This window comes from Pleurodeles waltl, chromosome 9 (genome assembly GCF_031143425.1).
Source record: "Pleurodeles waltl isolate 20211129_DDA chromosome 9, aPleWal1.hap1.20221129, whole genome shotgun sequence".
Lineage (NCBI taxonomy): Eukaryota > Metazoa > Chordata > Amphibia > Caudata > Salamandridae > Pleurodeles > Pleurodeles waltl.
The window spans coordinates 383,296,211-383,308,333 of NC_090448.1; the positions used below are offsets into that span (position 1 = coordinate 383,296,211).

General features: G+C 45.1%; 1 protein-coding gene across 4 annotated transcripts in view; it reads right to left on the bottom strand.

The window, feature by feature from the left end:
• Window positions 1-12,123, bottom strand: part of LOC138259341 (cyclin-dependent kinase-like 1) — a 231,599-nt gene that overhangs the window by 124,717 nt on the left and 94,759 nt on the right. For all 4 annotated transcript variants that reach the window (XM_069206992.1, XM_069206991.1, XM_069206990.1 and 1 more), the window contains exons 5-6: window positions 8,538-8,628; window positions 7,901-8,101 (exon numbers count right to left, since the gene is read on the bottom strand). In XM_069206992.1, coding sequence (XP_069063093.1) covers window positions 7,901-8,101; window positions 8,538-8,628 — 292 coding nt within the window. The remainder of the gene's footprint in view (window positions 1-7,900; window positions 8,102-8,537; window positions 8,629-12,123) is intronic.

The following is a 12,123-nucleotide window of genomic DNA, read 5'->3' on the forward strand; positions in this document are numbered from 1 at the left end:
AGGGTGGTATTGATGGATTTTAGTTCCTCCCTGAACCCCAAATACTGTTCCTCCTGCAGCCGCTGGGTCTCCTGAAACTTGACCAGTACCGTTGCTATCGTCTCCTGGGAATGGTGGTAGGCTCCCATGATGTTGGAGAGGGCCTCGTGGAGAGTGGGTTCCCTGGGCCTGTCCTCCCCCTGTCGCACAGCAGCCCTCCCAGTTCCCCTGTGGTCCTGGGCATCTGTCCCCTGAACTGTGTGCCCCCTGCCACTGCCCCCAGGTCCCTGCTGTTGTTGGGCTGGTGGGTTAGCCTGGGTTCCCTGTAGTGGTGGACACACTGCTGCTTGACGTGCCCTGAGGACAGAGGTAAGGGCCCGGTGGGTGGGTGCTGTGCTGGTGTTTCCAGAGGGGGGAGGCTCTGTTGTGGCTTGTGCCAGTGTGAGGGGAACCGACTGTCCCGAGGTCCCAGTTGGGCCGGGCTGGTCATTTAGATCCAGTTGGACAGAGATGCTGTTATCACTGTGGGCCTCTTCTGTGGGGGGAGTGGACATGTCTGGAACCTCCTGTCCGGTGACGTTGGGTAGGGGTCCTGCAGGGGTGTAAAGGCATGATTATTGCATCTGTGTGTGCCATTGTGTGCAATGGGGGGTGACCCTGTACCCCAGTGCTTGCATTCCTGTGTAGGACCTTGTGTGATAATTGTTTAGGGGTGTGTGTGGGTATGTGCAGTGGCCATGCATTGGTGATGGGTGTCCATGCTTTGTTGTTGCATGCAGGGCTTGGTGTTGGGATGTGTGGTTTGTGATAGTGGGACATATGTGAGGAGTTGGAGTGCTGGGGGCGAGGGTGGGGGTATGTGATAGCATGCAGGTAGGGTGGGGGATGAAGTAGTTAAAGCTTTAACTTACCAGAGTCCATTCCTCCAGCTACTCCTGCAAGGCCCTCAGGATGCAGTATAGCCCAGACCTGCTCCTCCCATGTTGTTAGTTCTGGGGTCCGCCGCCAGTCCTCTGAACTGCGATGTGGTGTCTTGAGACCACGGAACGTACCTTCCCCCGTAGGTCATTCCACCTCTTCCTGATGTCATCCAGTGTTCTTGGGTGTTGTCCCACTGCGTTGGCCCTGTCCACGATTCTGCGCCATAGCTCCATCTTCCTAGCTATGGTGGTGTGCTGCACCTGTGATCCGAATAGCTGTGGCTCTACCCGGATGATTTCCTCCATCATGACCCTGAGCTCCTCCTCAGAAAACCTGGGTTGTCTTTGCGGTGCCATGGGGTGGTGTGGGTGATGTGTGAGGTGGTGTGTGTTGTGATGTGTGGGGTGATGTTTAGGGGTGTGTGCTGTTTTGTGCGTGGATGTGTGTGATGGTGTTGTGTGCCTCTGTATGGTGGTGTTGTCTTTGCTGTGCTGTCTCTCTGGCCTTCGTCTCAATTTCTAGTCGTAAGGGTTTGTGGGTGATGTGGGTGTGTGTTTTATATGTATTGGATGTTTGGGAGTGGTGTGTGTATGTGTATCAGGAGTGTGTATTTGGAATTGTCCAATGTGGTTGTGTTTTGTAAATGTGTGTGTATTTTGAGCGCGGCAGTGTGTACCGCCAATGGAATACCGCGGTTGAAAGACCGCCGCGTGGATTCGTGGGTCGTGATAGTGTGGGCCTATTCCTGTTGGCGTGACGGTGGAGATTTTATTATTGCCAGTTTATCACTGACCTTTGGTGTAGCGGACTTGTGTGGGTGTCTGGATTTTGGCGAATTCCGAGCTGTGGGTCATAATGGCTGTGGTGGAATTCCACGGCGGTGTGTTGGCGGTCTTCTGCACGGCAGTAAGCGGCATTTACCACCAATGTTGTAATGACCCCCATAATCTGTTTGATGGCATGTGTGGCTGTAGATACACATGGTATGCATAGACTGTAAGGCAGTCCCTCCTGAGAAACAGTGACTAGCATGTGGGAGTTGTGGTACTCTGAAATAGGGTACGTAGCACTACCTGACCTACAATGGCCTGTTGGCGTGCTAAAAAATCCACAAAGTAGTGCTTTGTTAAGGTGCGGTATAGGCCATAAGGCTACCTTACAAATGTCAGCTATGGGAATATTTCCAAGAAAGGCCATAGTAGCTTCCTTTAACGAATGGAGTGTGCTCTGGGAGAAAGAAGTAAAGGTCTTTTGGCCTTAATGTAGCAAATTTGAATACATTTGACTATCCATTTGGACATAGGGTTGCCTTTGTGAGGTGGAGAAAAGACTACAAAGAGTTGTTTTGTTTTTCTAAAAGGTTTAGTTCTATCTATGTAGAACATGTGCACTCTCTTGACATCTGAGGTATGGAGAGCTCTTTCTGCAACAGAATCTGGTTGCGAGAAAAAGACAGGGAGCTCAAAGGACTGATTGAGGTGAAACTGTGAAACCACCTTGATTTGGAATTTAGGACTAGTAGGAAGAACCATTATGTCTCTATTTATTTGGAAAATAGGTTCTTCTAGGGTAAGAGCCTGGAGCTCGCCAACATGCCTGAGTGAGGTAATGGCGACTAAGAATGCTACCTTACATGACAGAAATAGAAGTGGGCATGAGTGAAGAGGCTCAAATGGGGGGCCCATGAGTCTAGTAAGGACATTGTTAAGGTTCCAGGAGGGTGCTGGAGGAACCTGAGGTGGAATAACTTTGTTTGAGTCTTTTCATGAAAGATTTAGTAACTGGAATTTTGAACAATGAGAGATGCAGTCTATTCTTAGGGTAGGCAGCTATTGCCTCTAGGTGTAAGCGTATGGAAGTGTAAGCTAAATTTGATTTCTGCAAATGAAGCAGGTAACAGACAATGTCCTGCACGGTTGGCTTTTTAGACGATCAATCCCTTTGGGATGGCAGTAGCAAACAAAATGTTTCCATTGGTGCATACCATGCGCTAATAATAAGTTTACGTGCTTCCTTGAGAACGTCCATAAATTCTTGTGAATTCAAGTAGCCAAGCTCTTTGACCTCATGAGCCAAATTGCAAGGTTGAGAGTCTTGGGGCCTGTCAAGGAGCTTCTTGTGAAAGACTGCTGAGAGATCTAGAAGAGTTGTGAACCAGGGCTGACGTGCCCCGTTTGGGGCTACAAGGATCATGGTGAGAGACGTCTGCCTGAACTTCCGAACCAGAAATGGAATGAGAGGTAGAGGCAGAAAAGAGTAGGCAAATAACCGTGACCAATTCATCCACAATTCATCCACACTTTGAATAGTGGGGTGAGGGTACCTGGAGGCAACGTTTGGGAATTTTGGGCTTTCTGGTGTTGCAAAGAGGTCTATCCAAAGGAAACCGCACTTTTAGACGTATGAGTGGAGGACTTGTGGGTGGAGTTCCCATCGTGGACTTGCTGCTGTATCCTCCTGAGCAAGTCTGCAAAGTTGTTGTCCGTTGCTATGAGATAATCTGCCAACAGGTGAATGTTGTGGTGAATAGCACACTTCCATATGGTCTGAGACAGGTGTGAAGGTCATGTCCCCCGGTTTTTGTAACTAATACATGGCTGTCATATTGTCCGTCCGGACTAGGACAACCTTGTGAGACAGGAGAGGAAGGAAAGCTTTTTAGTGCTAGGTATACCACCTGAAGCTCCAGGTAGTTTATGTGTAAAGACTGATGTCTGGCATCCCAAAGACAGTGAACTGTTAGGTCTTGTAGGTGAGCACTCCAACCAGTCTGTGACACGTCTATGGTCACTCTGATGTGAGGAACGGTGGCCAAAAAAGGCTGCCCATTAACAGATTGTTGGTGTTCCAAACTTGCAGAGAACTATGAGTATGACGGTCTATCAACACTAGATCTTCCAGGTGACACTGTGATTGAGACTACTGGCGGGCTAGACATTGTTACAATGGTCGCATATGTAGACGTGCGTGGAGATCTATGGTAATGAAGATGCCATCAATCCCAACAGGCCAATAACTTTCATTACTGTGAGTGTTTGGTTTGATTGGAAATGGGGCACAGTTTCTTGGAAATTCTGAATTTGAGCGGGATTGGGGTAAACTAATCCTAGCTGTGTGCTTAGGATTGCTCCAAAGTATGGGTGGACATGGAATAGTTGTAGGTGAGACTTCGGTATGTTGATGGTGAAGCCAAAGCTGTGAAAAAGATCTATTGTCATCTGAGTGTGCAGTTGGCACTGGAGATGTGTGCTGGCTTTGATCAGCCAATCGTCCAGGTAGGGGAATACATGGATGTTACATCTTCACAGATGTGCTGCGACCACCGCTAGGTATTTTGTGAAAACCTCTGGTGCAGTAGTCACCCCGAAAGGAAGGATGTTGAATTGGTAAGATGTTCCTACTACAATAAATCTTAGGTATTTGTGCTGGGCAGGATTTATTGGTATGTGGAAATAGGCACCTTTGAGATCTAGAGTAGTCAAAGTCATCTTGCTGTAGAAGGGGAAGGACATCTTATAGAGTGACTATATGGAAGTGTTCTGAAAGGACGTACTTGTTTAGAGGATTGAGTTCTTATATTGGCTGAGAGACCTGTGCTTTTTGGGGGAATCAAGAAGTATAGGGAGTATACTCCCGAACCTTGGTATTGTAGAGAAACAGGTTCTATGGTCCCCTTGAGGAGAAGCGCTTGGACCTCTAGCTTGAGATGTGATAGGTGTTCCTGTGATAGACTGTGGGTGTGAGGGGGGAGTTGGGGGTGTTGGTGTTGTAGTAATGAGGTTCAGACAATAGCCATGTTGGATAATGGTTAATACCCACTGGTCTGTGGCAATGGTGTTCCAGACTGGGAGGAAGAGCTGGAGTTTCCCCCCCCAACAGGTGTTGTGTGGTCAGGGGAAGGTGTAGGTAGTCACTACTTTGCAGTGGATGTTGATCTGTGGGTTGTGGCACCCTTTCCCCTACCTTTGCTGTTTTCACCTCTAAAGGAACCTCTAAAATAACTTCTGGTGTAGGGTGACCGGGGTTGCTTTTTTGGGGATGTGGAGGAGGACTTGTATGTTCCTCTATAGCTTGGGGAAGGAAAGGAGCCCTGGTAAGAGGAAGTTTGTAATGAACCAATGACCTTGGCTGTATTGGTGTTTTTTTTCCATTTTGTCTAATGTTGTATCTAGCTGTGGTCCAAATAGGTGCTCCTTATCAAAAGGCATATTTAGAATTGCCTGCTGGACCTTTGGTTTGAACCCAGAACACCCTACCCATGAGTGCCTTCTTAGGAGGATGCTGGTGTTAATACCCCTGACTGCTGAATCTGCTGTGTCAAGGGAGCACTGTATGGAGTTAATGGAGTTATTGGTGTTAATCTGTCCTTCAGTGACAAATTGTTGGCCCCTCTTGCAGTGTTTTTCTGGGAGGTACTGCAAATGTTCCTCCATCACATCCCAATGTGCCTATTATATCGGGCCAAGAGGGCCTGCAAATTAGCAATGTGCCAATGGTTTGCGGCCTGTGCCGCCACCCTCTTCCGTGCAGTATTGATGTGCTTGCTCTCTTTTTCATGAGAAGGAGATTCCCCAGTGGCCTGACTATTAGCTTGTTTGCGGGCAGTGGTGGCAACAATGGAGTCAGGTGGAGCTTGCCTTCTAATAAAGAGAGGATCTGCAGGCGCTACTGTGTATTTCTCATTCACCCGGGAGGTGATAACCCTAGCAAGGACTGGCTCCTTGAATATATCCTCAGCGTGTCTCATCATGCCAGGAAGCATGGGGAGGAATTGGGTGTCCCTATGGTCTTCCGAAAGGGTGTCAAATAGGAAGTCCTGCTCTATGAGTTCCTTAGGAAGCTCTACATTATGGAACACTGCCACTCTGGAGATAACCTGTTGGTATAAGGTGGAATCTTCAGGAGGGAAGGGATGAGCTGGATCCAGATCATTCGAGTAGTGGGATCCGGATTGTAAGCATCCCATGGGTCAGTGTCATCCAATCGTCCTCCAAGCCCCAGTGTAAGTGTGGAGACCCTTAAGGAGAATCATCAAGTGCACCATGTATAGGGAATTGTGGTGTGGAGTGTGAGGAAGGGAAGGAGGAGGAGGAGAAGGATGATAGGTCGGGCTGCTGGCTGTGTCCTTAGTCTTCTTTCCTGGAGGGACAGGTATGTCCAAGGGCTCTTCAGACGTTAACTTCTTCTTTGGAAGTGTAGGAGAGAAAAGAGTTGCAATAATGGGACCAGTCCCATTTTGAATGTAAAGTTTTCTCTGCCTAGTGTCCATTTTCTTGAGGATTGGCTTGGAAGGTGAGGGAGCGGTCAAAGATGGACTGAAGTCTTTTGGCTGTGAGGCTTTCGGTAAAGAAGACTTGAGCTTATGAAGCTTCGTTGATACCGAGGTAGAAGGAGGCAGCTGACGGGTCGGTGCCGAGGTTCGGATTTATACTGAAATGATTACTAGGTCCGATAAGCCTTAGGTCGAGGCCTTCATGGCAATCTTCAGCTCCAGGCCAGAAATCTGGGTGGCAGAGACAGTTTTTTTGGAACTGACCATGAACTGGAGGCAGTGGTGGTCTGGCGACCTCTGAAAGCAGTAGTGAGGACTTTTTGGAGGGCTTCAGTGGTGGAGCAGAGGCTACAGTACTCGTGCACTGGACAGAAGTTAAGTCCTGCATTTCGATACCCAGCTCCACATCAGTCGGAGCTGTCTTTGATGGAGAAGGCTTCTTCCGACTCAGCAGCTGGCTCCTCCAGGCCATACTCTTCCCCAAAGAGATCCAGGGTGTCGTCAGATGCTTTCTGGGCCATTTCAAGTTTTTGAGACCTCCAGTCCTGAAGAGTCTTTTTTGACCTGAACGCCTTGCAAGCATCGGGGTCGGCCTCGCGATGGTCTGGCAAAAGGGAGAGGTTGCACACGAGGTGTTGGTCGGTGTGTGGATATTTTGCATGGCAAGGTGGACAAAAACAAAAGGGTGCATGTTCCATCAGAAGAACATTTTCGTTAATGCCAGAGAAACGGGAAAAGTAGCTCCGAGATGGGCAGCAACACCCCCAAAAGGCAGTCTGTCGAAGCGTGAACCAAAAAAATTCACAGGTAGCACAGGAATGGAAAAGTGCGATCAAAACAATACTGTTGAAGCAGTAACAAAAGGATAGAACCATATTAAATGGAATCGAAGACACAGAGCAGAGGCACACATGTCTGAACCCGACGTCGAAGAGAAAACATTCTAACAATGGAGTTGATGCACATGCGCAATATCACCAAGAGGAGGAATCACTCAACCTTGTGATTCGAAAGACTTCTTTGAAGAAAAACAACTTGCACAACTCCAGACCCAATATTAGATAGCAGGAGTATGCTGAGCATGTGTATCCACAGCCACATATGCCATCGAACGCAGGGATCCTTCAACCAGTCAGCATTTGCTTTGGTTTGAGTGGCAACATGTCCAGAGTTCAATCCTTCACACTTCCATCAAGATCTTCCGTCCCCCATATGCCCTTATCTTTGCATCATACTCCAATATAGCTCTCCATCAGAATAAGAAAAATCCCTCTAACCACTTACCAATTATCCGATTACCTTCTCCAGGCATCTATCTTCTTCTCCTCATTGTGCCTTCCTTCTCTACCTCGGTCACTATGCCTGTCAGCCTGCATGTTATATCTTTACCTTCTCATCATCCCTTCATATTTCCAGCGCTGTCTCTCCATATTGCCTCAGAAGTACTTTTGGTCTTACCCCCTACACTCCTTTGTTCTTCCACCCCTCACTATCACTTCGTTTTTGTTTTCATTCAATACAACTTTATCAGTAAGTAAAGGGGTCTCGGTTTGGTGATTATAAATATGCATTTCATAAACTTCTAGACACATTTTTTTAGCATGCTCCGAAGTGCTTTTGTGTTATCAGAGTGTTACACTTTAGAAATACAATTTAAAATACAATGTAATGTTTCTTCCAGATCCTAACCTCTGCCAGATGAGCAGAGAAGGATACTTAGCTGCTTACCTAGAGTTTTTCTGATGAGGTAGAGCTGGTCCACATCTGAGCGTCCTGGCCACAGAGGGTTCCCAGAGATCAGCTCTGCAAGTACACAGCCAATGGCCCAGACATCCACAGGGGGTCCATACTGTGTGTCCCCAACAAGCAGCTCCGGGGCCCGGTACCAGCGCGTGGCCACATAATCTGTATAATAGGCATCAGGTCCAGCTGCAAACGTGGGGCAAAAAACAGAGTGACACCTGAAGGTCCTGCAGCTGCTCCCTATGTCACCTGGCACTTTCATGTGCTGCTCTACCACCTGCCAAATACCCATCACCCATTTTACTCCCATCTCCCCTAACATTTCACATTCTCTAGACAGTCCTAATTTCACATTATTTTCATGCTATCCATGTAATCACTGATTTCACTCAACTCATTTAGCTTCATGCTCATTTGTTTGCCCATCTAGTTGCCCATCGTACATCCATCCATTAACACTTAATTCAACCATACATTCAAATCCAACCAAAATGCAACCGGGCATCCATCAAAATCGATAGACAGCCTATGCCATACTCATTCAACCTTATGTTCAGATGAAGCTCTTCTTGCTCGAGCCTCTGGCTCATACTAAGCCCCACTCATGCTTTCTCATACGTACTGAACATGGTGGCAAAACCGAAGTCACAGAGCTTCACAATGCCTCGTTTGGTGAGCAGGATGTTTTCAGGTTTCACATCTCGGTGGATACACTGTGGAGGGAGACACTGCAGTTAGCAATCTTTCATACAGGTCTACTGCAACTGCAACTGCATGATCAGTGCCCAGGAATGTCTGTTCTCTGCTCCGTTTACAACGACCCCTGCTAGCTAGTTCTGCTGAGGCCTCTGCTGTCTGCCTTCAAATGGTTATCTGGCAACCTGGACCCAGGGGTCGCTTCCTTGTTGTTATGATTGCATGCAGTATTTTGTATCAGACATTCACTGTACCATTAGGGGGTAGCAAGACATAAATCAATATTTATTACATCTGTGTTCTTTTTAAATACTTATAAGTAAACAAAAAACTGCATTAGAATTCATAGGCCTCAAACGTTAAACTATATCAACATTGCTGAACATAAGTTAGTTTCTCTTCAAAATATAATATCATTTTATATCATGTGTTATAGTGATTTCTGTCATTCTGTATTTGCCCTCTCCTCCATGGGTGCCACATCCAATAGCATCAGTCAGTCAGACCAGCTTGATTAACTGCCCTATCTGTCACATTAAAAAAATATGCACTCGTACATGTAATATTCTGTTCTACAACTAGAAATCTTTGTTCGGACTTCACTGATATAACAGCAGCAAAGCTATGGTATAAGTTTAGATTCATTTTCAGGTCATCGTGAGACTGTCTTTAGGAAATTAAGCTTAAATAGGACAAACAGATCGCAGAACTCGATTAGCTAATTCATCAGTGCCCTCTTTGGCTGTCCAGCACCACCCCGTTAAACAATAATTCCAAATTCTCAAAAAAGCCAGGCCGCTTTAATGCAGCTATTTGGTTAATTTTCCTTGGAAAGTTCTGTATTGTTTGGGCACGTTACTAATTCCTCAAAAGGTTATGCATGTTCTTCAGGTTCGACATATATCCAGTTTCTAACTTTCACGCACACTTAATGAAGGATGAGCTGCAACTGATGTCATCATACTTCTTAATTCAAGAATACGCAGGACATAGGACTCAAAGTATTGTAGAAACCCAATGCCAGTCACAGATAATATTGAGACAGTCACTCACTGCTTAATTAGATGGGGGCAACACCAAACACAAATTAGAAAGGTCACCTTTATTCCTAAAACGTGTTCAAACATTTCCAAGGATGAAGAGTACATTCTACTTTCCTATGGGTTATATTGACTTTAACGGAAGGTCCTAAAGTAGACTAATGTAGTAGTCAACTCATAATGAATACTATGTTCAGACCACAATTTATCAGGAACCAACTGACCCCCATACATTTCTCATGATTTCTTTTGACTGTCAGTGTATGATAGGGAATCATTATTCTATGTGAGCAGATCATTCTGTAAAGTTGAGCCTTCTAGAGTTTGTGGAACCAGCTGTTCTACAATAAACCAATGGCGGGATAGTTGCCTTAAGTGTTCTGTGGGAAAAACAAATTCTGATATGAAATTCTTCTTCTTCTTTGTGCTTGTAATTGCACCCCATGTGACTGCTTCGTCCATATTTTCAATATTTTTATATTTTAGTTTTTTCATCCTCAAGAATGGAAGTGTTACAATTGGAATGTGAGAAGATCACTTAGGGGCATATTTATGAAAAGTGGTGCTGCACCTAGTGCAGCGCTACATTGCTTGCGCCCCTTAACGCCCTCCTAACGCCACCATGTGTGCACCGTATTTAATATGCGGTGCACCATGGAAGCAGTTAGGGAACTAGCGTCAGTATTTTTCACGCTAGTTCGGCGCTTTGCAGGATTAGCATAAAATTCTTTGACGCTAATCCTGCAAAGCACACAGAGGCCCACTGAAATCAATCGGAGCCTCCTTTTAATGCCTCCTCTGAGCAGGTGTTAAAAATCCCAGAAAAAAATACCACACCATGTGCCATTTTTACACCCCTCCCCCACTTTTAACAGCGGAACACCCCCTTTTGCATACATTATGCCTGGCACAGGCATAATGTACTTCAAAGGGTTACAAAGTGGCGCAATGTATGCACTGCACCACTTGGTAAATATGGCGCAGCGTTTTTGGCCTTCTAATGCCACATTAGCATTTAAAAAATGACGTTAATGTGGCGTTGGAATGGCCCTAGGTCCTCTTAAATCTGGGTCTTAGTTCTTCTGTTCAGCTAACGGCCTTCAAAGGAAGCTCCCAAAACTGAAATATCATTGGCAATGTCTGGTAACAATTGGAATATTTCTTAAATGTCAATTCAGTTATTTGATTGCTATTCTGCTGGTCCATAATATGTACCAGTAGGACCTAAACACCAATGCCTGTTTAAATCTGGCAGAGTTAATTTGTTCTTCTAAACAAATAGTAATGTATTGTTGCAATGTGCCAAATATGCAAACACGTTTCCACATAAGAAGCAATTAAGCAAAGTACACAGGGTAATTCAAAAAAAGAGAAACTACAGTTTATACATGTGAGCTTACGATTTTGGCAGATATATGATTTAATTTCAGATTCACGAAAGTAGTCCCAAGCTGTATGATAGCAAAGCTACAAAAAGGTACACGTTACTTGCCTGTAATTATGGCATTAAGCTTGAAAGTCTTCTACATTCACCTGCTGTGAATGATTCTGCCATCTAATGCTTGGATCAGGATATTATTGTAGTAGTTTATTTCCCATTGGCTTCTGCTTGGGAAGCGTTGTATTGCTCTCTGTAATATCAACCTTTAGCCAGCAACACCTCCTCATGCGACTTCCATGTTGGATTTTGTTTGCCCCACTGGGGAGGAAGGAAGGCCACATGTGAGTCTGAAGAGTTTTAAGGGAGAGGCCATCCCTGCAGCTAAGTAACTATGAGGCTGATTCATAACTTGGTGGACGGATTGTATTCTGTGCAATGGCGTATAAAATAATCTGTCAGGGTGATGGAGTAAATTATTTCTTCGAGCTGACAAACTACCGGCTTGCCAAATTTAGAAATGTTTGTCAGCCAGATGGACCTTTCTATCATCCACAGGAAATACTGTCAAGGTGGTTCTTGTGAAAGTAATAAAACTTTGCCGTATGGGTCCGTCAAATATGATGGAGCTGTTTTTGTTTAAAATATTTTATTATTTTTATAAGAGATACAAAAAGCAAAGAATAGTACAGAAAGCAACGAAGAACTAGATAGTATACATAAATTAGAGGCCCAAGCTGATGTAAAATTGCTGAATATACCTAATAAAAACATCAGTCAATTAAAATATATATGAACAATTACTCAGAGAAAGCTAAAATGTGGGCAATATGAAAAAAGAAGAAAAAAAAAAGAGGGAAAAATAAATACAATAACTGAGCGTATAGATATCAAACAATCGTAATAAACCAGGCATATATGTCAAAACAGAGTAAATTCGTATAAATTAGTGCCCATGTTTAAAGTCAACACCAATAGAGGTTCAATGAACAGGAGTAGGCACAACAAAAAATGAAAATATGATCAGAAGGGCATTAGGTTAGCAAGGTGTTCCCCATACACAGAATAAAGAAACAGAGATAAAGCATCTAAGA